Source organism: Ursus maritimus, unplaced genomic scaffold, assembly GCF_017311325.1.
Source record: "Ursus maritimus isolate PB19 unplaced genomic scaffold, ASM1731132v1 scaffold_19, whole genome shotgun sequence".
NCBI classification, from domain to species: domain Eukaryota; kingdom Metazoa; phylum Chordata; class Mammalia; order Carnivora; family Ursidae; genus Ursus; species Ursus maritimus.
In genome coordinates this window covers 54,986,439-55,013,873 of record NW_024424341.1, presented here as the reverse complement: position 1 = coordinate 55,013,873, position 27,435 = coordinate 54,986,439, and the positions used below count along the sequence as shown (strand labels likewise).

The 27,435-nt window shown below is 53.2% G+C and overlaps 1 protein-coding gene and 1 long non-coding RNA gene across 4 annotated transcripts; one reads left to right on the top strand and one right to left on the bottom strand.

The window, feature by feature from the left end:
- Window positions 1-21: 21 nt before the first annotated feature.
- Window positions 22-23,744, bottom strand: HIF3A (hypoxia inducible factor 3 subunit alpha). 2 transcript variants are annotated; one of them, XM_040634197.1, is made up of 14 exons: window positions 23,280-23,744; window positions 22,121-22,266; window positions 20,405-20,489; window positions 20,027-20,139; window positions 19,679-19,887; window positions 17,846-17,952; window positions 17,485-17,632; window positions 14,135-14,253; window positions 12,928-13,118; window positions 11,684-11,788; window positions 7,530-7,801; window positions 6,303-6,420; window positions 4,909-4,990; window positions 22-2,616 (listed from the first exon to the last, which is right to left on the bottom strand). In XM_040634197.1, the coding sequence occupies exons 1-14, from the start codon at window positions 23,551-23,553 to the stop codon at window positions 2,519-2,521; spliced, it is 2,067 nt and encodes a 688-aa protein (XP_040490131.1). In that variant the 5' UTR covers window positions 23,554-23,744; the 3' UTR covers window positions 22-2,518. The 2 variants fall into 2 exon arrangements, with proteins under 2 accessions (XP_040490131.1, XP_040490132.1); XM_040634198.1 differs by lacking the exon at window positions 22,121-22,266 and having other exon boundaries at window positions 23-2,616; window positions 23,280-23,435.
- On the top strand, window positions 2,635-16,528 carry LOC121103507. Of its 2 annotated transcripts, none has more exons than XR_005835788.1 (3): window positions 2,635-2,978; window positions 4,013-4,192; window positions 15,974-16,528. It is a non-coding gene; the product is annotated as an uncharacterized LOC121103507 (long non-coding RNA). The 2 variants fall into 2 exon arrangements; XR_005835787.1 differs by lacking the exon at window positions 15,974-16,528 and adding an exon at window positions 5,157-5,562.
- Window positions 23,745-27,435: the final 3,691 nt, after the last annotated feature.

Sequence of the window (27,435 nt, the reverse complement as noted above, 5' to 3'; positions counted from 1 at the left end):
TGATGTAGAGATTAGTGGGTTTCAGAGCCAGAGTGGCTGGTCCAGTCCCTTCCCCTTCCCCCTCCCAACCCAGCCCAGGTCCCTCCATTGAGGGCCCAGGTTACCCCCTGAGGGAGGGAGGGACCCGATCCTTCTTCCCCATAGCACCAATCTGGATAGGCCATCCCATGACAAAACACCGTGAGAAGTGCCTTCCAAAAAGGGGGTGAATTGGGCTGAGAGAGGGAGGCCTTTTCTTGTGGGAGACCCAAGAGTAGCACCATCGTAGAAACAGGGTTGGAGGGTAAGAGCGACACACAGGTGGTGGCAGGATTACTGAGGAGTCCTGGCCTCTCTCCACACCTGTGATATGCAGCTAGGGTTGTGCGTGTGTGTGTGTGCGGCTGGGGAAGTCTCCTGGACTGTAAGGGAGCCCCAGGTACCCCAGTTACCTGGGGTAAAGTAAAGGTAAGTGCATCCCTGGAGAGCTGAGGGGAAGTGGTGGTGGTTCCAAGTCAAGGAAACTGTAGGGATATGAGCTCGAGGATGGCAAAGCTTGAGCATGAGGTCCACTAGCAGAAGGACCTGGAATGGGAAGACTTCCGACAGATCGTTGAGTAGGGTAGGAAGCCCAGAATAAAGCTAAGAGGACGGGGTCTGGAATCAGAGAGTCAGAGGTCATAAGATTCTGAACCAGAGGAATCCACAGGGTGATGTCCAGATTCTAGAATCAGAAGCACCTGGAGGCTGAGTTCTTGAACCAAAAGAATTTGGATCGGAAATCAGAGACAGTTGGAGGCTGTGAGGCCTAGATACAGAGGAATCTATAGAATAAAAACAGAATTCGAAGAACTCTGAGGACTGAGTTCTAGAACCAGAGAGATTTTGGAGTCATAAGATCTAAAATCAGGAGTTGGGCATTGTAGGGTGTAGAACCAGAAAAATTTGTAAAGGCAAGGTCTATAATCAGAAGTCTGAAGGCTAAGTTCTAGATCTAGAGTAATTTGGAGTCATAAGATGTGGAGAATTAACTGGAGATTGTGAGGCCTAGAACCAAGGGAATTGGTAGGGTGAGGTCTGGAATTGGAAGACATCTGAAGCCAAGTTCAAGAATCAGAGTAAAGTGAGATCAGCAGATCTGGAATCAGGGTCCTCGGAACTGCAAGTTCTAAAAGTTGTGTAGTCTCGAATCAGTGGATGGTGGAGGTCACGAGGTCTGGAGCAGAAGAGACCTAGAGTATGGTGTCTGGCCTGAAAGTACTATAATGGTTATAAGACTGACATAAAACTCATTTTACTTCTTTTTGATTGGAAAAACAAGTCTTGAGGGTAGAAAGTTTAAAAGGAAGGAGCTGGGCATCGTGAAGCATCCCACCAAAATGATTTAGAAATTACAAAGTCTGGATTTGGAGCCAGGTGTATTCTGGATCAGGAAGACTAGAACCAATGTGAAGCTTGGGTCATGGGGTCCAGAGTCAGAGGCAGTTGTTGGTTGTAAGAGCTGGAATCAGCAGGAGTCAGAGCATGTGACATCTGGTACAAAGGAGACTTATTTACAGGGAAAGGTCTAGAACGAGAGGAAGTCAAGAGTGAGTTCTAGAACCAGAGGACTCTGGTGGGTGTAGGCTCTGGAGCCCGAGGGACTTGGAGGCCGTGAGACCTAGAACCAGACAACTTTGGAGACCACAGAAGTATGAAAAGAGACAGTGCTGGAGGTGGGGAGGTCCAGAACAAGAAAGAGGAGTCAGAGGGGTTTGGAGGATGTGTTGGGGGCGAGCCAGTCTAGAAGAGCAGGTCAGAAGTTGTGTGGTCTAGAACCGAAGAGAGCTGGAGGTTGCCTGGTCTGGGAGCAGAGGAAGTTGGAGGCTACCCCCGGAAATGAAGCCAGTGTCCAGGCGAGGCTGGGGGCAGCGGAAGTCCCCAGTGGGGGAGGCAGAGTGGGGTGGCCACTTGGGAGGCTAAGGGGCTGATCAGAAGTTGCTAGGGGTGAGAGCTGCCCCAGAGCCCCCCCCCATTAACACCTGAGGGAGGAGGGGGGATCAGAGTCCTGCATTCTTATGGACCCCAGGCTATACATAGCGATTCAAAACCTATCACAAAAACAACAAAAAGAAAAATAACAATAAAAGATGGATGGAAAAGAAATGAGATTATGGTTGTCAATACTCCCCAGAGCCCAGAAACACAGATCTGAACCCCAACCTCCCCCACCCCTAGTCACCCAAAATCAAGCCAGGAGAGTTGGAGAAAGGGATGAGGTCACCAGTATTGAGAACCCCAAGGGAAGTCCTGAGAGAAGGAGGAGGAGGGCTCCAGGGGCCCCCTCCCAGAGGTCACTGAGCTGAGACCACCCCAAAGAGCCCCCAGACACAGGGGGCAGAGGGGTGAGGGCTGAGGTAGGCCCAAGGTGGGCGGGGGCCACTGAGAGGAGAGAGGGAACCCCTCTCCTGGTACCCCCATCCTGTGCGTTGGCTGCCGGCGTGGAGTGTGGTTGAGGTCCTTTCTGGGGAGTGGAAGGGAGAAGGGGAGAGGGGCTGGCTCAGTTGGCCTGGGCCAAGCCTACTGCTGGCTGGAAGTGGCTCCTGGGCTCGGCGGTGTCCTCATCCGGGTAGAGAGAGAGCAGCGAGGGGCCCAGGCCTGTGGGGGGAAGATGGAAGGTCAACCAGTGGGGAATTACTACCCAAACCCGTCTTCCCCTCCTGACAGTTAAAAGTGTGGATGGTGAGGCAGGTATGCCTGGATTCAGATCGTAGTAGAATCTTGGGCAGGTTCTATTCTCTGAACCTCAAGGTGCTCGGGATGTTTAAGGCAGTAGTTAAGAAGGCTGGAGTCAGATGCAACCTGAGTTTGAATCCCGGCTCTGCTATTTACTCGCTGTGTGACCTGAGGCAGGTGACTTCACCTCTCTGTGTAAAATGAGCCAACAATACTTCCTTTCCAGGGCTGCTGTGGGAAGGAAATGAGTGAATCCACATAAAGTGCTTTGAACAATAGTACTGGTAAGCACTCAGTAAGTGAGCTCTTGCTATTACCCAGGAAACAGGGAGACTTAAACCTACCCCACTCGTGAGAATTTACCCATTAAGAAAATATTTATTGAGCACCTGCTGTGTGCCAGGCACAGAGGACACAGCAGTCAGCAGGACAGATGAAACTTCCTGCCCTGAGTTCCAGTGAAGGGTGGCAGTCTGGTCGAGTACACAATAGGTTTTGCACAAAACTTGGCACAGAGTGAGTGCTAGATAAATATTAGCTCTTCCTTTACAAATATGTACTGAGGCTCTGCTCTGTGCCCAGCCACTGCCCTGCCTCACGCAGACAATAGAGTAGGGCCATGACGACAAGCCTGGCCCCTGCCCTCACATAGCCCACAGCCACAGGGAAAGGCTAAAAATCAAATAATGACAAACACCCGTATAAATCTGGGCTATGATGAGTGTTAGGAGCCATGGGCTTAGGAAGTTAGGGAGGGCTTCATGTAAGGGTAATATTTGATCTGAGATCTAAAGGATGCAATAATTCAGCAAAGAATAGAAGGGAAAGCATTCAAGCAGAAGGATCCGCATATGCAAAGGCCCTGAGACTGTCTCCTCAAGTGAGATTACTTCAAAGTCAGCACAAGCCCTACAGAGTCCCCACGCAATCAGCCCCCCCACCCTTCTCCCCTCCTCTCTGCTGCAGCTACACTGGCCTTGTTTCCCCCAACTACGATATACTCCCACCTCAGGACCTTTGCATTAGCTGTTCCTCTGCCTGGAATGCTCCTCCCCCAGAAATTGTCACCACTCACTCCCTCAGTTCCTTCAGGTCTTTGCTCAAATGTCACCTTCTCAATGAGACCATGCTTAATCATGCCACTTAAAACTGAAATCCCCCCACCCCAGAGTTCCCTTTTCCTTTGCATGCATTATTTTTTCCTAGAAGCACTTATCTTCCTCTCTCATGCCCCTTGTATTTGTGTCTTTATTCTGGACTGTCTTCCCCGCTGGAATGTCAGCCCTGTGACAGCAGGGATTTCTGCTTTTGTTCACAGTTGTGTCTCCAGCTCCTAGGACAGTGCCTGGCATTGACTGTGTGTTCAGTAAATCTTTGTTACACGTATGAAGGACAGAATGAACCAAAAGACAGTAACCGTGGCTGGAACAGAGCATGCGAAGCCGAGTGTGGTCTGAGATGAGGCAGTGGTCAGACCCCGCAGAGACTGGAGTACAAGGTGAGGCACTTGCTCTTTCTCGGAAGGGCCCTAGGGAGCCATGGACGAGTTGGGAGCAGAGGGAGGCCAGGGTCAGATTCGTGCTTTGGGAAGATCCCCTAGCTGATGCGTGCAGGTGTGGGGTGGAGCTCTGGCCACTGACAATTAATTGTGCTGGAAGGTGAGGGCGGTAACCTACACGAGCCCAGCAGTGGGCTCGCTCTGTGGAGGGGCTGCGGCACCAACACCGGCGTGACAGCCGACGTCTCTTGAGCGTTTGCTACCAATCAGGTCTTGGGCTGAGCTCTTCCTATGCTGCCCCTCCACAGATCCTAAAAACATCTCCTTAAGGTAAGAACTACTAGAACAGGTCCTAACTGACACAGGAGGGAAACCAAGCCTCCAGACGCAGAAACTGTTTCCCAAAGCCACACAGCTGGGAATGACCAACGCAGGACAAGTCCAAAGCATAATCTAACACAGGCTTTGGGAGGCCTAGACTGGGCCTGGGCTCAGTTTCCACCCCAAGGGGCAGCTTTAGCAAGCCCCTGCCGCCCTCGGAGCCTCTCTTTCCCCCCACAGTGCCACTGAGAGCAGGGAAGGACTGTCTGTCTTTACCAAGGTCACGTCCAGGCACTGACAGCGTCCCCCTCCCACCTTCTGGATTGCCCCACCCCTCTCTCAACCACCTGGGGCACCTGCTCCGGGAGAGAGGGACCCAGGGCCGTGCTACTCACGCAGGGGCTCACTCAGTTCCAGGAGGTGGGTGCTGGCATCCTGCTGGCTCCCTGGGGCTGGCCCTCCTGTCAGAAGGAAACTCTGCAGGAGAGAGACAAAGCTGCCACAACCACCATCATCATTGTCAATGTCCCAGGAGGCAGGATGGTGCGCTGTGGTTCCAAACTCCATGGGGCTCAGCAGCCACTTATGGGCTGTGACTGTGGGTGAAGCCAGTGTCCTAGATCTCCTTCGTGTGTCCCCCCAGAGCTTCATCCTGCCCTCCTTCTGTGCCCCAGCAAGTGGATGTGCTCCACCTGATGGATGCTCCGTCAACATGGAGTCCTTGCTCTATGTGTTCCTGTCGGGTTCTCGAAACAGGAGATGCCGGCAGGAGAGAGGAGGAAGCGGGGATATTTGATCCCGCTGCTTCTCTGCGATGTGCCACCTTTTGCTGATTCCCAGTGTGCTGCCCACACCTTTGCCAGTAGTCCTGCTTTTAAATGCTCCTCAATGCCCCCATGTGAGTGTGCTGTTCCCGGCCCAGACTCTGACCCATGCAGCTACTCGTCCTCTCGTGTGCAAATGCAAATGTGAAGAATAACGATCATGGCAACAATATCTTAAGAACGGTTATGGAAGTTGTTGATACTATCAACCACACCTCTCATGTTCAAATAGCCCTGCTCCGAGTGAGGAGCCAGAGAGCCACAGAAGGTCCTGGAGGGAGGCCTGGTGGAAGGGGCGCAGCCTAGGCCGGGTTTTGGAAAGAGTGTCCTGGTTGCCATTGTGCAGAAAGGACGGCAGGGGTGAGATGGAAGCAGGGAGATGGGGAAAGGAGGGGCAGGGGATGCTGCCTTTGCTTGGTTGTTTTTATACTGTTTGTCGACAGCCACTAAGATTGGCCTATTTTCATTTGCTTCTCATGAGTTCTTGTGAGATGTAACCATCCCACTTCCCAGATGAGGAAACTGAGGTTCATGGTGGTCCCATCACCTGCCCAAGGTCTCACAGTTACTAGGTGGTAGACCTGGGACTTGAACGCAAGTCAGTCTGACTCTAGTGTCTGGACTCTTAATGCTACACTAATAATCCAAGGCCCAGAACTGTTGTAGGTTTGGGAGGGAGGCCCATGGGAGAAGTTCCTATACAGACTAACCTTTGTCATTTCTCCCCTTTACCCTGCTTAATTTCTCTTCTTAGAACTTACCACCAACTTACATAAATTTGCAAAGCCTTTTCATACCTGTGACCCGAGCTAGCAAATCAAGGTCCTAGCCTCACCTGGATGACTGACCTTCCATTTGACCTTCAGCCAGCCCCTGCCCCTCTCTGGTTTTCCCACCCATTAAACAGTAGGTTTAAGCCCACTAGGTTCTGAGGGCCAGAGAATCCCACCGATACCCTAACATACCAGGCTGAGGGGAGGCAGCAGGAAGTTTTCGGGTTCTGGGCTGGGGGACCGTTTTGGGGGTCTCACTCCCAGCAGCTCCACCCCTTCGGCTTCGTCCTCCGAGCTCTGAGCCAGGGTCCTGGAGGGAAACAGGTCAGAATCTCAGAACACAACAAACCTGAGCAGGTGTGGGCACCACTGTAAGCAGGTGATGAGTCCTCATTCACTCTCCCGAGTGCCTGTTTATTCCTTTACTCATATACCCACCCACCCACCTACCCATCATCCATTCATCCAGCCATCTAGCCATCCATCCATCCACCATCAATTCACCCACCCACCCATCCACCCATCCACCCATCATCCATCCCACCCAGCCAGCCACCCATCTCTCCACCCATCTTTCCATCTACCAATCATCCATCCACCCACCCACCCACCCACCCATCTACCCATCCATCCACCATCTGTCCATCCATCGTCCATCCATCCATCTGTCCACCCATCCACCCACCCACCAGTCCATCTTCCCATTCATCTATCCAGTGATCCATCTACCACCCACCCACTCACCATCCATCCATCCACCTACTACATTCATTAATTCCCTCCCTCCCTCATTCAGTAAGTCTTTATTAGGCACCCACTGTAGATCCAGCACCAAGCTGAGAGCTTTGGGAAATAATGAGATGTATCCATAAAACCTCATACGGAGAGTAAAGGCACCATTCTGGACACTAAATGGGCACATGCCTGCAATGTGGAGAGCAAAAGCTTGAGGATTAGTAATTTAATGTCCCTGGAAGAAGCACATGGACCCCCTGAAATTATATGCAAAATTGTGCGTCTGTATGTATGTGTAAATGTTTTTGGGAAGAGTCCATAGCTTTCAACAGATTCTCAAAGGTGTTAGGAAACTTGGTTCTAGACAGTTTCTTTGACACTGTTGCAGTGTCCTCTTAACTGACAAAAATCGTGACGAGGCCAGATATAAATATGTTCTCAGGGAGAGGGCCCTGTTGGACTGGTGGGATTCAGATAAATGAGGAGAAGAGTGGAGAGCACTCCAGGGGGGCAGAGCCAAGGCAAAGACAGGTTGGACCGATCATGGCATGGGCTGGGGACACTGAGGGCCCGGCTGGAGCAGAGGTCAGCAGGTCAGCAGGAGGAATGATGAGGGATGGGGCTGAAACAGGAGGCAAGACAGGGGGGTCAGTCCCTTTATATCCTCCCTCTACTGCGGCTCACCTCTTCCGAGCCCCAGCCATGGGGGAGGGCGCCAAGGGGTCCCCTCTGGAAGGGCTGGAGCAGCTCAGCCGGGGGTCACTCCCCCAGCGGGGCAGCAGGGAGGGCTCAGGGGTTGGGGGCGACAGGCCATGGAAGCTCCGAGCACGGGGCCGGGGGACAGCGCCTGGATGTCTGTGGAAGGCCCTGGGTAGCTGCTCGCTGGAGTTGAGCTGGAAGTCATCATCCATGGAGATGTAGGGGGCCAGCATCTCCAGATCCAGAGCGTCGACGTCCTGCGGGAGGCAGGAGGAGGTTAAGAGCAAGGGCCTCAGCCTTAGGTGGGCCGGAGCTGGACTCCCAGCTCCACCACCTCTGAGCTGTGTGCCCAAGGTCAAGAGTCTGAGCTACACTTTCCTCATCTGTAAAATGGGTGGAAGGACTCTGTGGTAGCCAGTCACCAAGATGGCTCCCAAGGATCCTCGCCTCTTGGTACTCGTGCCCTAGTGTAATCCCCCACTACAGAGACTAGGGTTGATCTGGGAACGATAGGATATTGAGGGGATAACAGTGTGGGACTCCCAATGTTAAGTTATAAAGATACCATGGCTTCTGTTTTTGCTGCAAACTCTCTCGGGTCACGTGCTCTGGGGGAAGCCCTACAGAGAGGCTCACATGGCAAGAAACTGAGACGTCCTGCCAACGGATGAGCGAGTGACCTTGTAAGTGCATCCTAGTCCCTTTCAAGCCTTCAAGTGACGGCAGCCCTGGGTGATGACATCTTGATTGCGACCTCGAGAGAGAGATCTGGAGCAAAAGCCACCCCGCTGAGTGGCTCCCAGGCCCCTGATCCCCAGAAATTACGTGACGTCGTACATGTTTGTTATTTTCACTTTTTGGGGAATTTGTTACCCACAAACAAATGACAAGTAAGATTTTGATCCCGAGAGTGGGGTGCTGCCGATGGCTTTGGCACTGGGCAATGGGCGGGGGCCGGAAGGGCTCTGAAGAGCCTGTCGGAGCCTAGACTGCCTTGAACAAACTATTAGTGGAAACGTGAAGCATGAGGAGCCAGCCAGTGAGAGCATTAAGGGAGGTGAGGAACACGTGACCAGAAGCCCGAAGAAAGGGGATTTTTGTTGTGTGGCGGCTAAAGTTTTGTGTCACATGCATTTTTATGGAACTCGGAACAGGTAACTCGTGAGCCGAGCGATCCAGCTACAAGATTCCCAGCCAGAGTGTTGAATGGCTGCCTGATTTCTTCTTGCCATTTGGAGTAAAGGCAAGAGGAGAAAGGAGCTAAAGGAGAAACGTTAAACATGAGGGAGCTGGGGAACTGAAGGTCTGGAAGATTCTCAACCTCCCCATGAAGTGAAGAATTAACTTCACCCAAAACGAGGTGTGGCCTTTGCCCCAGCTCCTTGGGATTTCCTGAGTGACAGGCGTGTCTTTGCTCTCCATGGTGAGCCCCTGGGGCCACACCTGACGGTGTATGCCAATGAGATGACTCAGGCTCGGGGCTGGCCATGCCCGAACGGGCAACCATGCGATGAGAGGGTTGGGGCCATGTGAGATCAGCCTGACCTTCAGGGGAAGCGTGTGTGTTGGGGAGGTGGAGATGAAGACCAAGTCAACTACGTGGGCAATAATTCAGTCATGCCTACATAATGACCCTTCAGTGAAAACTCTGGACACCTGGGACATCTGGTTAGCTCAGTAGGTTGTGTCCGCCTCTTGGTTTCGGCTCAGGTCATGATCTCAGGGATTGAGCCCCATGTCAGTTCAGAGGGAGTCTGCCTGGATATTCCCTCCCTCTGACCCTCCTCCGGCTCATGCTCTCCCTCTGTCTCTCTAAAATAAATAATAAATCTTAAACAAAAAAACAAAACTGGACACCACAGCTTGGGTGAGCTTCCTGGTGTGGCAATATGCCATGTGTGCTGCCAGGAGCGTGACATGTCCCTGGGGTCATGAAAGTTTTGCATTTGGGACCCTCCCAGTCCCAGATTCCACCGTATGCATCCCTTTGTTGGCTATAATATTCTTTCGAAGTAATAAAACTATCATAAGTCTAGTGCTGTCCTAAGTTCCAGAGCTACTTTTAGCAAATTACTGAAACTGAAGGAGAGTCGGTGGGCCTCTCTGAATTTACAGGCAGCTGGTCTGAAGTGAGGGTGGCTCTGGGCATCTCCCTGCCCGCCAGCCACCCCAAGCTTGCAGCTGACTTTAGAAGTCTTGGACAGACTTGGCAGACAAGAGGACTGTGGCCTTCACCTTGAGTTTGGCTGACTCTGGGGACTCCCCAGGTGGCAGAGATGCTAAAACTGAGCAGAGAAGAACACGCTTAGCACGGCATGGTCTAAAGATGAAGCCCAGGGTGACTATAAAATTCTCTGTTAAGGCTTCAGGAAGATCAAAGGCGTTGCCTAGAGTATCCCTCAGTCAGATAACCTCGCTCTAGAGTTTAAGGATGTGCTTCACAGATCCCCTCAATCAGACAATGGGGCTTCTATTAAATTTCTGGGCACTGTCGCTCAGCATCTCAGCAAAAGCCCAAAGTGGAGAAGGGCTTATCTCAAAGAGATCATGGGCATGTCTTTGGTCTAAAGGAGTGAATGCCAAAGAGATTCACATAAGACCCACACTTTTTGTTGTTGTTGTTGAGATTATTATATAGACAGAAACGTTGCCAGTGTGGATTGGAGGGGACAGAGATGGTACTAAATGAAAAAAGACCTTTGGGCCACCAACATTCCCTAATGAGAAGGCAAGTCATGAAAACCCTCTCAGCTGCAAATACATATTACCCCTTATGAAAAAGCAAGGAGGACTCCAAGTAAGGAACCCAGAGTCTAGAGAGTAGAACCAAGAACCATGGAGAAAGGCCCTAGGAAGTAGTAGGAATGAGTTCTGATCAAGGAAATTCCCATAGTTGCCCAACCGGATTTCAAAACTGCTGTGGGCCAATGACACCTGTTCGTGCTCCAGTCCTCTCCCTCTTTTTGAATAGGGGACTACATGGCCTTACTCTGTGCCTGTCCCACCACTGTATGCGGGGCATGTGGCTGGCACATCACTTGTCTCTTTAGTTCACAGGCCAACAGAGTGAGAGCTTCACCACACCCAGACCCCATGTAGGTGACGAGGTTCCAGACATTAGGCTGATACTGTCACAGGAAGAGACTTTGAGGGCACTTGGGAGGGGGTGAGTGTGTTTTACGTGAGGGACAGACATGAATTATTGGGAGCCCCATGATCCTTGCCTTCTGGTGTATCTGGATGCCTTCTGCATTGTACCAGGGTTGGTCTGTAGGACCAATACAATAGTGTGAAGTGATGGTGTGTTGCTTCTGAGATTAGGTTATAAAAGACTGTATTTCCTGTCTTGGGCTCACTCTCCTTATCTCTTGGATTCCTTGCCTTCGGGGAAGCCAAGCAGCCTACATGGTAAGGAACCGAGGCCTCCAGCCAGGGCCAGTGAGGGACTGATGCCTGCCAACAACCATGTGGGTGAGCTTGGATGTGGATCCCCTAGCCCCACATGACTGTACCCCTGACGGAGAGCTTGACTTCAGCCTCACAAGAGACTCAGCAAAAACCATCCAGCTGAGCTGCTCCCAGATTCCTGAATCTCAGAAATGGTGTGACATGATAAATGTTAGTTGTTTCAAGGTGCTCAGTTTGGGGGTGATTTGTTATGGAGCAATAGAGAACTAATACATCATGTCACTGTCGTTCAACTAGCTGCTCGATCATCCAAACATTATCAGTCCATCTACCATCTATCCAGTGAATCAGTGGCCTAACTAACTATGCATCCAGACATTCATTATCCATCCATCCAGCCATCCATTTATATATCCGTCTAACCATCACCCATTCATCTATTCCCCATCATCCACCTAATGAATACTGTGGTCCATCCATCCATCCATCCCTCCATATGTCTGTCTAACTATCACCCGTCCATCTATCCACCATCATCCACCTAATGAGTACAATGATCTTTCTATCCATCCATCCATCCACCCATCCACCCATCCACCCATCCATCCATCCATCCATCCATCCATCCATCCACTCACCCCCTCAACCATGCTACTACCCTCTCTAATGCTCAGATATGTCAACCCCCAGAGCACAGGGGTAAAGACTGTCCCTTCCAGGCCAGCCCTTACCTGAGCTATATCTAGATCCGTCTCCACAGCCTCAAGGTCTTTCCCCGAGGCCAAGAGTTTGTGTGTATTCTCCATGTTCACGAGCGGTTCATCTGGGAGATCAGCCTGTGGGGAGAGAGTAGACACTTAAGGAAATCTGGAGCCTAGGAAATGTTAACAGTAAGATAGTCTGGACATCTGAGCTCAGGGGCAGAAGTGAGGGTTAAATGTCAGACAGCTGGGACACCAAGGGGGTCAAACAGCAAAAGCGAATGCATTCTGGACATGGGTGTTCAGAAGGTGGAAGTGGCCAGGGATAGACTGACAGGGAAAACTTGAAGATTTAAAGACCAAAGCCTGAGGCCAAGATATTCAGGCCCTCTTGGGAGTCTGGAGTCTGGGTAAAATGATGCAGAGTCCGCTATCCCAGTTGTAAAGGTGAGGTCAAAGGCCACAGTCTTCTTTCTCTGGTGGAGAGAAGATCTCGGGGGTGGGGGTTGGGTAAGAATGAGGAGAGTCAACACCAGATAATATGGGCCCCTGAGTCAAAGGTCACACTACCTGAACTCAAGTGAAAAAAGGAACTGCTATGGTATATTGAGCACTACTAAGTATCAGGTGTCTACTCAGCGCTTCCCATGAATGATCTCCATGAACCCTCACTGCAGCCAATGAGATGGCTACTTGCTATGATTCTCATTTTATAGATGAAGACACTGAGGGCCCACGTGTCCAGGGTAACACAGGTGGTAAGCGGCAGATTCAGGATTTGAATCCTGGTCTGTGTAATTATTTTTTTTAAGATTTTATTTATTTATTTGATAGAGCACAAGCAGGCAGAGCGGCAGGCAGAGGGAGAGGGAGAAGACTCCCTGCTCAGCAGGGAGCCCGACACAGGGCTCGATCCCAGGACCCCGGGACCATGACCTGAGCCGAAGGCAGACGCTTCATGGACTGAGCCACTCAGGCACCCATGGTCTGTGTAATTTAAGACAATAGACATTCTTGACTCTTTGAGAGCCTGGATGATTGGTCACAAGTGAGGAGCGGGGGCGGGGGGGGTCACCTGTGCCAGTCCCAAATAACACAGGTTTTGGTCCAGATAACAGTTGAAGAATCTGGGATCCAGGTCTTAAAGGAACCCTATCTCACCCTAACCTTCCCACTGCACAGAGGGAGCAACTGAGGCCCAGAGAACAGCAAGATTCAAGTCAAAGGCCAAAGCAGCCTGGATGCTGAGGGCTTACTTGGGAGGGACTGCTTACCGGAAGAGGGCTTTGGGGGCGCCGTGTGGCTGGGGGTACGCTGGGGGTGGCGGCTCCTGAAGTCCCGTCCAGGATGGGTGCCAGGAGGCGACGCAGGTCAGGGCTGCAGAAGCGGCGGGGGTCAGCGGCCAGGGCGGCTTCACTCAGGGCGGGGGGGTGCAGGAAGGCCAGGATCCGGGGACCAGAGGCATCTACGGGACACACAGATGGGGAGGACACAGGCTGGTCATCCAGGGCTGAGGGGCAGAGCCCTCCACACCAACCCCAGGGAGCCTGGTTGACATTTTCTATAAGCAGTCCAGGTGGAGGCTGTTCACAGTGCTGCGGAGCTGAGTTCTGGAGAAGCCTTGCGGGACCAGCTTCTATCCCCTCAGTTGCCAGACTGTGGTGAGCCCCTAGAGGGTCCTCGAGGGGCCAGTGTGGGGTGGGGGGCACACAGTAGGCTCGGGAGAGTAGCAACTGCCCAACGATGGGGAAACGTTTTAATATTTAAAATCAACACGGCCGGCCCAAGGCCCATGACTGACCCGATTCTCCACTAGCACAGAACAGCAATCAGCCACTCCATTCTGGGGCGCTCGCATATTAGGAGAAAAGACAGGCCCCAGGCCCTCAAGGAGGTTTTAAGGTCCCTGGAGGTGAGTTCTGAGCCAGAAAAGAAAAGGATATCAGTGACCCCACACCACACCCAGGAGCATGCGCTTCCAGCAACTGCTTGGAGAAGGTGACGGCCTTGAAGAACCAACAGGAAGAGAAGCTCGTCCAGGACTTGGGGGTCAGGTGGGGGAAGAAGGAAGAGGGAGAAAAGAACCAGACTCAGGAGGGTCAAGATTACTGGACGCCAGTGAGCAATGAGGTGGGAGCAGGGAACCAGCTGAAGGGTGGGGGCGATGGGGAGCCACAGCGGGATTCTGAGCAGAGGAGCAGCAAGACTGAAGCAGTCATCCCAGGGACACAGGAGAAGTAGAAGGACAGAAGAAAGAAGAGCATTCTGGGCAGAGGAAGCTGCCAGCACACAGGTCCTGAGGCATGAGAGTCTAGCATGTTCCAAGAGCACTAAGGAAGCGCTCAGAGAGAGAGTGAGAAGGGGAGGGAGGCGGAAGTCAGGTCACACAGGGCCTGTTGAGCTCCATTCTTCAGGCATCTGGGCTTTTCCCTCAAGCGTCCTGGGGCCACAACCCTTCCCAGTCCCAGCTCTGCCCCATACCAAGGCTGTCCCCGGAATTAGGGGCGTCCTTCTGGGAGGAGGTGCCCCGCTGGATGGGTCTGCGAGAGTGTTGCTCCGTTTGCTCCAGGGACAGCACCACTCCGGTCTCTTCCACCCGGCTGGGGTACAGGGCAAAAAGGGGAGCGGAAGTCAGGGAGGGTCCTTGGCCCCCCGGCCCAGGCAGCCCCCTCAGATGATATCCCGTCACAGGAGGCGATCTCCATCAGGGGCAGGAGGGCATTTTGCAGAAAATAATTTGCCACATTTACTTGTTTCTTTTACTGATTTAATTTTAGTTGAATGCTTTTTATTATAATAGCATTTAAAATAAAGTTATGTGTGTCTTCCCAAGCTCTCTCTGTGGAAGGAGACAGAAAAAAAAAAGGGTTGGCATTTAGCACAGCTTGAGGAGAGAGGGGGGAGAAGGGTGGGGGAATGAGGGACAGAGAAGGGGAGAGTCAAAAGGCATAAGAACGAAATATTCTCTTTATATTTACTTATAAACATATTCTTATAAATGATTGATGACGTATATATATTTAACATTCTTACATTACCAAATATGAAGAATTCAGAGGGATAGATTTTAATGAATAAGATTTTATTTATGAAGTTTCTATTCATAGACATTTTTCATATTCAAGGGAATGGATTTATAAATATATCCTTCTTATGTCCCCCGCGCCTCCCTTCCCCCCAGTCTCTAGCTGCTGAGACAGCCCAAATGTTCTGAGCAAATCGGCTTTTGGAGAATTGGTCAGGGGGCTGAAAACCAGGCCCTCATTTGCATCTGATTTGCATAACAATATCCAGGATGGAACGTGGGGGCTCTTTGAGGAGCTAGGCCCCTTCCCCACCCTTACCAAACCCCTTCTGGGCTGGACACATGCCAATTTAGGTTGGACCAAAGCCACACCATCCCCCTTGAAAAACACAAGCACGCACATGGCCTGGATGTATACACATGGTTCGCACGAGCACAAACAGGAGCACTCATATACACCCAGGTGTATACACAGACAGATTGTGTGCATAATCCCTACTCTCATGCTGACACACGTGCATATTCGGCACATGAAGTTCACTCATTCGTTCATTCCATAAACATGTCCTAGAGCATTAGTACTGTCTGCTGGCTAAGAGCAATGGCTCTACAGCCAGTGACCGGGGTTCAAATCCCAGCCATGCCACTCTGAAGTTGTGTGACCTCAAGCATGTGGCTGAACCTCTCTGTGCCTCATTTTCCTCCTCTGTAAAGAGGTAATATAATAATACCTCCTCCTGGGTGCCTGGGTGGCTCCGTCAGTTAAGCGTTGGCCTTCAGCTCAGGTCATGATCCCAGGGTCCTGGGATCGAGTCCCACATCGGGCTCCCTGCTTCTCCCTCTCTTCCTCCCCTGTTCATGCTCTCTCTCTCTCAAATAAATAAATAAAATCTTAAAAAGATAATAAATACCTCCTCCCCAGGTGGTTAGGAGGCTTAAGTGGGCTAACACACATAAAATGCACAGAATCATGCCTGACACGTGGGGAGCTCTCTGTAAGTATTTGCGATTCTTGTTTATTGAACAACTACTAGGTGCCAGGCGCTGTTCTAGGTGCTGAAGATTCAGCAGTGCCTCTTGTACATGAGTTTTATTCTTATAAAGCAAATTCTCACCGCAGTGGAGCGGGGCTCGGGTCTGGAAGGGGAGGGGTTTTTATACTACAAAGTAGAAGCACCTGGGCACACAGAGACAGCCACACAACTGCACACCACACAACACGTACACAGAACAAGGACAGTGAACACCATGTACTCCTTATTTCACTGTCATTAAGTAAGCTATTCCTTCCTCAGCCATGTCTGCCAATCAAAGTGAACTTTTCGGGCCTGCTCTTTGCTTATAAGTACAGAAGACTGAAACCACAGCGCCTGGCCCTAGAAAGGCAAATCTTCACGAGGAATAAAAGGAGTTTCCAGAAGAGGCAGGGGCAGGCCCCCTCTCCTTTGCAGTGACAATGGCGAGGCCTCTTGCCACATCGACAAGTTATTCGAGGACTCTGATTTGGAAAGGTGTTCAAGTGAGAACGTTCCACAGATGACCCGTCTTGCTTTCTTGTGCAGTACAAAGACACGTATGGGTGTTCCTGCTACCCGCTTCTTTGTTTTAAGTAGCTGCCACGCCCAGCATGGAGCCCAACGCGGGGCTTGAACTCACGACCTTGAGATTGAGACCTGAGCTGAGATCAAGAGCCGGACGCTTGGACGCTTCACCGACTGGAGGCACCCAGGAGCCTCTCCCCACTTCCGTTTTCTAATAGAATCTCTCCTTGATCAAAAAGACGTAGGGAAACTCCTAAGGCTTTAGAAATTGATACCATGTCCTGGAAGATAATTTTCAAAGAAAAGCTGTAATTCTGCCTTCTGTGCTCATTTGCTGCCCCTCGTCACAATGTAGTCATGGTGAAAAACTTCGAATACGCCGAGTGCAGTGGAAGAGAGGCTGTGATTTACCGCTGCACATCCATTAGAATGGTTAAAATTAAAAGCAAAGAAGACAAAAACAGATGACACAAAATGCTGGCAGCCATGCAGAACGGGAACCCTCACATTGCTGGTGGGAAGGCAAAACGGTGCAGCCTTTTGGGAAAATGACCTGGTAGTTTCTTATGAAGTTAAATATACACTGACCATGCCTAGGTGTTTACCCAAGGGAAATGAAAACATGATCTCACGAAATCTTCTATGAGAATGTTTACAGTAGCTTTTTTCGTAATCACCCGAAATAGGAACCGGCCCAAATGTCCTCCAACTGGCGAACGGGTAAACAAACTCTGGTCTGTTCACATTCATACCACAGGACACACCCAGCATTCAAAAGGAGCGACTGATACAGCAGAAATACATTTTACATATATTATGCTAAGTGAAAGAAGCCAGACTCAAAATGCTCCATCCTGCAGGGTTCTATGAACAGGACATTCTGGAAAAGGCAAAATGCTAGGGGTCAGAGAACAGCTCGGTGGTTGCCAGGGACCTGGGGCGGTGGGGGTGGGATTCACTATGACAGAATTTTTTGGGAGATTCTCTATAGCTTGACTGTGGAAGTGATTCCACAATCCCACGCCTTTGTCAAAACTCAGAACCGGACACCAAAAAGTATATTTATTATATGTAAATTATACTTCAATTTTTAGAAAGCAAAAACCCCCATGATTACACGTGCATGGGTGTGCGCAGACACACCTATGTGTCACGCATGGTCTACACACATGGACATGTGAACACTCTCTCTCACAGTCGTGGGCACACACACACCTATCTGCACCCATGCAGACCAGACCCACGCGCACACCCCTCCCACTTACCTGATCAAGAAGTGGACGCAGACGATACTCTCAGACTGGGGACCCCGGCCCCCTGACACCACTGTGGCCTGAGTCTGGGTCCACAGATAGCCACCACTCCGGGCCAGGAAGCGATACTGCCCCGTTACTGCCTGGCCCTTGCTCAGCACTGGGGAAGGGGACGGGGAGGGGTCAGGGCCATAGAAAGGGCACATGGGGAGAAAAGGTGCTGGGGGCAGGGGCTTGGGTATGAGGGGACCAGGGAAGAGAAGGTTCCTTGGGGCGTGGGCCGTAGGGAGCTGGTGTCAGGGTTGGGAGGAAGGCTCCCTGGAGCACGGGGAACTGGGGGACTGGTTTCAGAGTGCCAGGAAGTCTCACGTACGGGTGTGGATGCTCTGGCCAACGGCGTCCGAGTCCAGAGCGTGAATGTACTCATAGGCGGAGCAGCCGATCAGGTCATCGGGGCTGTAGCCAGCGACCTCCGCGATCCTGGGGTGGGTGCAGTGGAGCCTGGTCAGTTCAACTGGCTGAGGTGGAGGGTGGGGCTGGGGCACACGGGGATGAAGCCAGCATGACAGGGACAGACAGGGATGTAACAGAGAGAAAGGGAGAGTAAGAAAAAGAAAAGGGATTATGATAGGCTGAATAACGGGCCCTGAAGAGGTCTGCCTCCTAATCCCGGGGACCTGTGACTGTTGTGACCTTACAGGGCAAGGGGACTGTGTGGGGCTGATTAAGTGCCGGGTCTTGACACATGGAGCTTCACCTGGACGAGCCTGGTGGGCCCCATGTGGCGACGGGGGCCCTTACAGAGGGGTACGGAGAACAGGACAGGTTCTGTTCTGTTCTGTTCTGATGGAGGCGGATGGCGGGGCCATGTGTTTTGAAGATGGAGAAAGGGGCTCCAAACCAAGGAATGTAGGAAGATTCCAGAAGCATTTAAGGCAAGGAGCCTCCAGAAGGAATGCGGCCCTTGACTTTAGCTCCATGAGACTCATTTCAGGCTTCTGACCTCAAGAGCTCTGAGATGGTATGTGTTGTGTTGAGCCCCTTGGCTTGTGATGATTGTTACAGCCGCAGCAGGAAACGGACAGGGGCGGTGGGGATGGAAAGAGTAAAAAAGGAAGAGGGAAAAGTAGCGGAGAAGACAAAGGAAGAAAAGAAAATCAGAAAAAGAAAGATAGGAAGAAATGAATAAGGGGCGCCTGGGTGGCGCAGTTGTTAAGCGTCTGCCTTCGGCTCAGGGCGTGATCCCGGCGTTATGGGATCGAGCCCCACATCAGGCTCCTCCGCTATGAGCCTGCTTCTTCCTCTCCCACTCCCCCTGCTTGTGTTCCCTCTCTCGCTGGCTGTCTCTCTCTTTCAAATAAACAAATAAAATCTTAAAAAAAAAAAAGGAAGAAATGAATAAAATAAAAAGTAATAATGATGATAATGATTAAAAATATACACTTCTAGGGGCGCCTGGCTGGCTTAGTCGGTGGAGCACGTGACTCTTGATCTCTGGGTCATGAGTTCAAACCCACTTAATAAAAAAAAATTTTTTTTTTTAAACACACCTCGATAGCGTTCTGCACCAGGCAATGCACAGGGTGCTCAGAATAGCTGCTCTAAGGAGGTTCTGGTATCACTCCATAGGACAGACTAGGAGAGCACGGCACAGAGAGGTGCCTGCGTTTGGCCAACGGTACACAGCCAGGCTTTACACCCGAGCCAACGGAGCCCAGGCTTGCCACTCCCAAGCACGACCCCAGGGCGAGGGAATGAGGGAAGATGCAGGAACACGAAGGGCCGAAGGGAGAGAGGGGAAGAGGAAGGAAGAGAAGGAGAGAGAAAGGGGAGGACTGGGGGGGGTGGTGGTGATGAATAAGGACAGTGTGCTGAGTGCTGCCTTCCGTGCTGGGCACCGCACTAACTGCTTTACGCGCACTGACTCATTCAAGGAAAGCAACAGAAGGACAGGGAGGGAGTAATGAAGACTCAGAGGGGACACGGAGAGAACCCAAGGTAAAAAGGCCCACAGAGAATGCCAAGACAGCCAGCCACACAGAGACGAGATAGATGGCATCAGAGAGAGACGGAGATGGACCAGAGGGAGAACCAGGGGGCAGGAGAAGAACCAGGGAGGGACCCCGGGCAGAAAGGAAGAAAGGAAGAGGAGAAGCCAGGCCAGTGGAGGGGTGGAGAGGTGGGGGGCAACGGGGCTCCTGCCCACCTCTCATCACAGTAGGTGAACTTCATGTCCAGGCTGTGGCGGCTGAGGAAGGCCCCCCGGCCCAGTGGGGGCTCCAGGCTGCCCGGGTGGGGGATGGCTTCACAGATGAGCACCAGGCATTGCAGGGGGGGCTCCAAGTTGGGGCTCCCTGCTGGGGAAGTCTGCGCAGGGGGCTTGTAGGCCCTCATGTGTCCAGAGCAGTGCAGCACCTGGTTGGCGTGAGGGGGACGAGGCACAGATGCACGTGGGCCTGGGGCCCCACGGGGCTGGGAGGTATGTCCCTGGGGTCCCCACGGGGAGCTGAGGAGGAGAAACCCCTGCCCCTCCTCCCAGCCAGGCCCCGCCCACCTTCCAGGTGGCCGCCTTGAGGTTGAGGGTGCGCCCGCGGCTGGTGAGGGTGCTCTTCATGCGCAAGGAGAAGCACCGCTCGGTGGGGGCCTCCGGCTTCTTTTTGGACAGGCCTGGGGAGGGGGTGAGCAGGTCGCCAGGCAGCTCTGGACAGGGCCCAGTTCCCTCCAGCGCCCCGCCAGCCTCTTTCCCAGAGTTGAGACCTGGAGCCAGGGAGGGGCCCCCGGGGGAGGGAAAGCTCCTTCAGACACCCCAGGGCAGGGCCGTGCCCCCTCTTCTCGTTTTCCTCAGTCCAGTCCTCCAGAGGAGGGGATAGGCTGAGGGGCGGGTGGGGCCTCGGCTTCTACAACCCGGGTCAGAGGCCTCCAAGGAACTTACTCTGCCGGGGGGTCAGGGCGTCCTGGAGCTCCTCCTGGTCACACGGATGGATGAAATCAAAGATACTGTGTCCGATGAGCTCAAGCTGCCGGGGAGGGAAGCAGGGGGTGGAGGAGGACTTTTACCGTGTCCTCCTTCCCATCCTCACCATCCCTGCCCTGATTGACAAGCCCGGATTGCTTCACTAGTCCGTCCATTCACTCACTCACTCACTCACTCACTCACTCACTCAGTCGGCTCAGCAACCATCTCTTCAGCACCCACTATAGCCAGGCCCTCTTCCAGATGGGCAGACAAAGCTGTGACCACACAGACAAAATCCCTGCCTCTCAGAGCTTACTGGCTAGCGGAGCAGATGGTCAAAAAGGAAACAAACAAACAAACAAAACACATATAAAACAATATGGTAAATAATAGGAAGAAAACTAGCGTAAGGCCATGAAATGATGGCATGCTATCTTAGAGGCCGTAGTCAGAGTCCATGTCTTGAGGTGATATTTAAACAAATTGCTGACCCAAGCCAGTGAAATGGTCATGTGGCTCTCTGGAGTGTTCTGGAAAGAGGGAACAGCAAGTGCAAAGGCCCTGAGGTGAGACCCCATTCAAATCCCACCTGTTTGGCAAGCCAAAGATAAGGCATGTTGTTTCAATTCAGGAAATGGGCATGGTGCTGGCAGGGGGGGACTCAGATGGAAGGGGGCCCACACAGCTCACAGTCCAGTGGTGGTGCTGACTGGGGAAGAGGGATCTCTCTCCTCTGATAGCACCTCCCGGAGCTGGATTCAAATCCTGGCTCTGCCACTTCCTAGCTTTGGGGCCTGCAGACATTCACCTCTCTGAACCCAAGAAGAGCTCAAGCTAACAGAGAAATTGGTACCAGGAGTGGGATAAGAAGGCAGGAGAAAGGAACAGATGCCAACTCTGGAGCCCATTTATGTGAAGTAGGAAAAAGAATGATAACTCTCCTGTGGGGCATGCTGTATGGGTTAGCTGAAATCAGTTCTCACCTCTGTCTCCTGCCTTGCCATCCCCAGACCCTTGCTCATATTCCTCTTCTCCCACCCAGGGCCCTGCACCCCTCCCTGTGGATGGACCCTCAGCCTTATCCCTCCAACTCTACCTCTGCGTGCACCAAGAGGGAGCTTTTCAAATCATAAATCCAATTCTGCCTCTCTCACAGCCTCTCCCCTGCTGAAAATCCTTCCACGGTTCCCCAGTGCCCTGGCAATACACCTAATTTGGCCCTAAATTATCTAGCTCTGTTGACCTCTCTAGACTTTTTTCTCTCACCTTTCCCATTGTACTCTGCACTTAGCCAGGATAAACATCTTTACTTCCCCTGAATGCTCCGTTTTATCTCACCTCTGGGTCTTTGCATGTTCTGTTCCCTCAGCCATGCACATTCCCAGTCTTCGCTGTTCCCATCCATTCCCCATACCTTCTGACTGGGCTAAGTCCTTCAGGTTTCAGCTCAGATGTCTTCTTTTCCAGGAAGCCCTCGACTTCCCCTGAGGGTGCCCCCTTCCCCTGGCTCGCACGGCCCCCTAGGCTGCCCCATCCCAGCCCTGACCATTCTGCATCTTCCTGTCTAGTGACACATCTGTCTCCCTTCTGTGCTGTGAGCCCTGTAAAGACAGGGCTAGAGCAGTCTCGGTCACCTCTGTATCCCGGCATCACCTGCACAGGGCCAGGCACAAAGCAGGCAGCTCCTCTCACCTGACTGAGGCCCAGGTGTTTGCTGACATTCTCCGACAGGTAAGCCATGTCTCCCTCGGCAGTGAGCACCATGACGAAGCCCTCCAGGGCCTTCAGGTAGCAGGCATCCAGAGCTTCGCCCCCTGCTCCCACCTGGTTCCACTCCCCTGGTGTCCGGGCCAGGGTGGATGGGGTGTCTCTAGTCAGCCACAGAGCCACCCTAGCTAGCCTCCCTCTGCCTTCCCTCACTCAGAAGAACTTACAGGTACCCCCAGGTGAGCAAGAATATATGCCAGTGGTTTGGGAGTCCCCAGGAAGGGGGCAGGGCCACCAAGGGTTATGATCCTCAGAGGGCAGGGCTTCCCAGGGGCACAGAATTCTAAGGAGGTGGGGTCTCCCACGAGAATCTAATTCTAAGAGGGTGGGCCTCCTAAAAGGACAGACTTCTAAAAGGATGGGATTCCCAGGGGCCAAAGTTTAAGGGGCCAGGGGCTAGAGGAAGTCAGAATTCTAAGGGGAGCAGCCTCCCAGGGGTCCAGAATTTCAGAATTCTTGGGGCAGGACCTTGTGGATGGGTAGCATTCTAAAGAAGCAGGGACTCCCAGGTGACAGAATTGTAAAGGGGTAGAGCCACCCAGAAAAGTAAAATTCTATGGGGCAGGGAAGTCTCATGGGCAGAGCCTGCCAGAAGATGGCTCCACATTCCTCGTAAATAAAATCTTTTCAGGGTCCTGGGGATTCCAAGGTGTGTGTGTGTGTGTGTGTGTGTGTGTGTGTGTGTGTGTCTCAAAGCCCCCTGCAGGGTAGAATTTGGGTGGGAATTCAAGAGGATGGCTACTAAGGGAAGGGGCAATGGACCTAAGGAGCTAGGGAAGGGACTCTATAAAGTGGTCATTAAAAATTGGGCAGCTAAGCCTCCCAGGGATATTTATTGCAAGAAGGTTTCCCTGGGGACCAAATCCTAAGAGTTGAAGCACCTAAGGGAGTTAGCTGGCCTCCTATTCCTAGAATTCCGACTCGAAGGAGGTGGGGCTTCCCAAGGGGCGGGGCCTCACACGTGACCGACTACTGAGGGGCGGGGCCTCGTCAGGGAAGCGGCTCCCAGGGGGTGGGGCTCCGCCGGGAAGACGTTAGGGGGCGGGGCCTCGTCAAGGTGGGAATTCCCGGGGGCGGGGCTCACCTGCGGCGCAGAGGCGGTGCATGCGCAGGTAGCTGATGGTGAGGCGCATGATGGAGGCCTTGTCCAGGTGGGCGCTGACCCCGCGCGCGAAGGGCAGCGTGTGTGCCAGCTGGTACAGCACCTCGGTCTCCTGGCTGCGCCGGCTGCGGGCCGCATCCCGGGACTTCTCCTTGCGCAGCTCCGTGCTCGACCTGCGGGCATCGGCAGCGTTCACTGGCGGCGCCCCCGGAAGGGAAAGAGTTGGATGGGACATGCACGTGGGGCGCTGCCACATGGGGCCCGGGCTCACTGAGGGCAGGGCCGCGACCGTGCAGGTCTCGCTGTGTGGCCCGGGCGAGTTCCCAGAGCTCTCTGGGCCTGCGAGAGTTATACTCTGGGGCAGTTCCTAGCCTCGGATTTTATCTGTCCCTGCGCCAGCCCATGCTGCCCCCAGCGCCTCGCTCTCTGAGGCGTGCCCAGGGCCGCTGTCCCCTCCCTGACTTATCTGCTGTTTGTTCCCCGGGCTTGGGACGCCTGGGGGACAGGGAGGCCTCCTGCTGAGAGGGGGCTGGCCGAGCTGGCCCCAAGCCAGGGAAGGGAGGGAACATGAAGATGTCAGCAGCCTCTCGGCCCCCTGCCCTCCAGCCTCCCAGAACCCCCTCTCCTGCCCTTTCCCCTCCTCAGCTGAGCTGAATCCTCAGAATCTTAGAACACAGATCTCAAAGTCCAACCAGCCACCAACAGGGGCCCTGCCGATGTGACACACCAAACCAACCCCAGTGTTCTGTGGAGCCAACAGCTAACCACTCACCCTTACCCCTTAAACCACTTCAAATGCCTGACTTCTACATGTGGGATCCGGGGTAGAAGGATGAGATTGTTTTGTCCGAAATATCTGCCACTTATCCAGCTTTTTCCCATCTGTTCCCTGTGCCAAGTGGGTAACTTACATTAACCCATTAAGACCTCAGACAACCCCAGAAAGAAGGTAATAACATTATCCCCCTTGAACAGATGAGGAAACCAAGGCACAGAGAGGTTGCAGTGTTTGCCCCTAAGGAGTGAAGCCAGGTTTGAACAGTGGTCTGCCTGAACTCTCAGTTTTCTCTGTTCCATGGGCCTGGGTTTATCTCCAGGTTAGTGCTTCTCACTGTCTTAAATGTCTGAATCCAAACAACATAGTACAGTATGTATAATCTTTTCTATATTTATATTGATAAAACTATTAATAAGCAGTTATGATTTGCTGAGCATGCGTGTGTCTGGCACTGTTCTAAATACTCTGCAATCACAGAAGGCACCTTAAATTTCCATTTCACAAAGGGGACACTGGGGCTCTGAAAGGTAAAGTCCTTTGTCCAAAAAGTCACAAAACTAGTAACTGGCAGAACCAGGATTTGAACTCAGGCAGTGCGGTTCCAAAGCCTTCCTTCTTCTGATTCCTTCCTTGTGACCCACCCCGGGGAAGCAGAACTCCAGGAAGGGAGGCTGTCCCTTCCAAAAACCAGAGGCCACTCCTGGGGATGGCATCAACCTCACCCCCAAGCAGGAGACCTGCAGCCCCACCCACAACACGATGAGGAGAGGAGAGGGGAGGGGACTGTCCTGTCAGGCTGCAGAGGGAAAAAACTCCTTGCAACCAGTGGGAGGCACAGAAGGGGGCAGGCTGGGTGGAGGGGTGGAGGGAGCCAGCAATCACCCCCATCTCCTCCCTCCTGGCTGGTGGGAGGCAGGGGCCTCCAGTCCTGCTCTGCCCAGAGGACATTCCGTCCTGTCCTGTTCTGTTCCAGCCCTGTTTGTCTTCCTGCCCAGAGGGTGGGGGTGGGCGGGCCTCACCGAGCCGGGGGCCCAGACAGAGGGAAGAGGGAGTGGGAAGGGAATGGGAGTGGGGCCGGCCCCCCACCTCCCGGGCAGCTGGGCTCTGTAATCCTCTCCGTGGCAGACTTCTCCCTCCATAGAAGGAGCCAGCTGGTGGCTGCAGCAGGACCCTCCTTCCAGCTCCCAGACTGGTCTCCGGATGTTCTTCTGACAGGAAGTGTGGGCCTCTCGCTGGCTTCAGAGACGCCTGGGTCTCCGGCCTTTCGTTAAACGGAGTAGGGAGGAGTTCGTCCGGTGCAGGGTTCCAGTCTCGCCTCTGCTACTTACGAGCTGTGTAACTTTGGGACAAATTGCAGGCCTTCCCTGAGCATAACGACACGACCCCACAGGGCTGTTTCAAAGATCACATGAATTCATATACGTCAAGGACTTAGAAGAAGGCCTGGCAATTGATGAGTGCCACGAGAAGGCTAAGCTTTCTACTATTCCCTCTTTTGTCGACATCAGCAATAGAAAGCTCCGGAGTCTCCTGTGCACGGGAGAAACCCGTGGGCTTTGGTGGTAACCCTGTGGTGTGGTGTGTGTGCCATCACACACACAACTTTTACACAAGTGCCTTGGAAGCAGACCAAAGCTTTCATCATGAGAGTCATCACCATGATCGCTTTGCTGTGCTGAGCACTCAAGGAGCTAGAGACCCCCTTAAGTCCTCTCAATAGCCCTATGCAGCAGGAAAAGTGATCTCCCTTTCTCAGGGCCTGAACCCGAGGCTCTGAGCAATGCCATCACTGGCCCAAGTAACCCAGCCGGTAATCAGGGCCCCCACCACCATGCAACTATGTCCCACCCATCTCGGCGAGCCCATCGTGTAACTACTTCTACCCAGAATGCTGTCTGACTTGGACACAGTTTACTGCAACCTGTGGAGTACCCTGCCCCCAAAGATCGGTTCCCTCATTGCTTCTTATTTTGATGTGGTTCAGGGGAGGGGAGGTATGACCCCCCGTTTTCCAGGATATGTCACTGAGGCTCAGAGAGGCAGTCACTGGCCCAAGGCCACACATCTAGGAAGCAGATGAGCTGGGATCTGAACCTGACTTTAGGGCCCATGCTCTTAAATGCCATGTCTGGGTGGGCACGTCCATCCCAGGGGCCCCCACCCTGTCCCTCCTTTGCCCAGTGGCCTCAGTGCCTTCCCCTTGTCCCACCTCTGCTGCCTCCGGATTTCCCCAGCTGGCCAGTCTCCCCCACTGGCCCCATGCCCAGCCCTGGTCCAGCCCCCTGGCACTCTGCCCAGCTTGGGACGTGCAGCTGGAACCCTGCCACCCTTCCTCTGTGTTCCAGCAGAGAACAGGGGGCGGGGCCAGGGTCTGGAGGCCCCAGGGTGAGGCCTGGGAATGGGGGCTGGGGCCCAGTGGCCCCCCCGCCCCCGCCCAACCAAGAAAGGGAGAAGCCCATCTCTGAAGAAACTGCCACCCGAGAGCAAAGGCAAGGAGAAAGTAGGAAGACCCCAAACCAGACTCAGGGCTGCTCTTGGCCCTCTCTCTTCTGACCCTGAGCTGGGTAGTGATGGTCTTAGACCCCTCTTGGCCCAGCGAGGCCAGAGGCAGGGTTTGGGTTTGAGAAAGGACTTGGGGTGGGGTCAGTCAGGAGGAGTCTCTCTGCCTCTGCCTCTGTTCATTCCCAAGGACATGGTAATCCAGTGGGGTGCCTATACCCAAAGTCCTATCTTCTCCAGGAACCCTCTGATCTGGGGGGCACCCGGGCCCTTATACCCATCAGGGACATCCCAAGAACATCTCTGCCTGGGGTGGGATGGCAGTAAGGCTGAGCTGGAAGAAGGGAAGGGGTTGAGGAGGTATGGGGGCCCACTCACCATCACCCAGGCCCCCTTTGGCCCAAATGCCATCCTAGGGATGCAGGAGGGGACGGAGCGTGGCCGGGATTCGGGTGCGAGTTATGAGTGGGTGGTGCGCAGCACTGGGATGACACCACAGGAAAGGGTTGGCCTTGGGGAGGGGGGAGCGCCCCAGCTCAGCCAGGAGGGGCCCCCACCTAGCCAGGAGGGGGCGCTGGGAGGGGCTGGGCTGAGGCTGGCCCAGAAGGGGTGGGATGGAGTTCTCTGGCAAAAACATGGGGGTGTGGGCAGATCCAATCAGACCTGGGAAGCCAGGGAGGAGGGAAGGGGGTGAGGCTTCCTGGATGCCTCAGATTGGACAAGGGAAACCAAGGGCCTGCAAGATTTTCTGGGGCTCCATGAAACATGGTCAGATAGACCCCCTGGCATTGGACCCAGAGCACTCAGCAGATCTGCACCTGCTGGGAGATGATCACAGAAACCAGGAGGTTTCTGGCCAGG

Bases quoted from the DNA above. Each gene is read 5' to 3' on its own strand.
- HIF3A (XM_040634197.1), bottom strand. From the start codon at position 23,553: ATGTGGCAGCGCCCCACGTGCATGTCCCATCCAACTCTTTCCCTTCCG. The intron at 22,267-23,279 runs GTGAGCCCCGCC...CCCGGACACCAG, and splicing joins GCACCGCCTCTGCGCCGCAG to GGGAGTGGAACCAGGTGGGA. The intron at 14,254-17,484 runs GTAAGTGGGAGG...CCTGTACCCCAG, and splicing joins TGCGTCCACTTCTTGATCAG to CCGGGTGGAAGAGACCGGAG.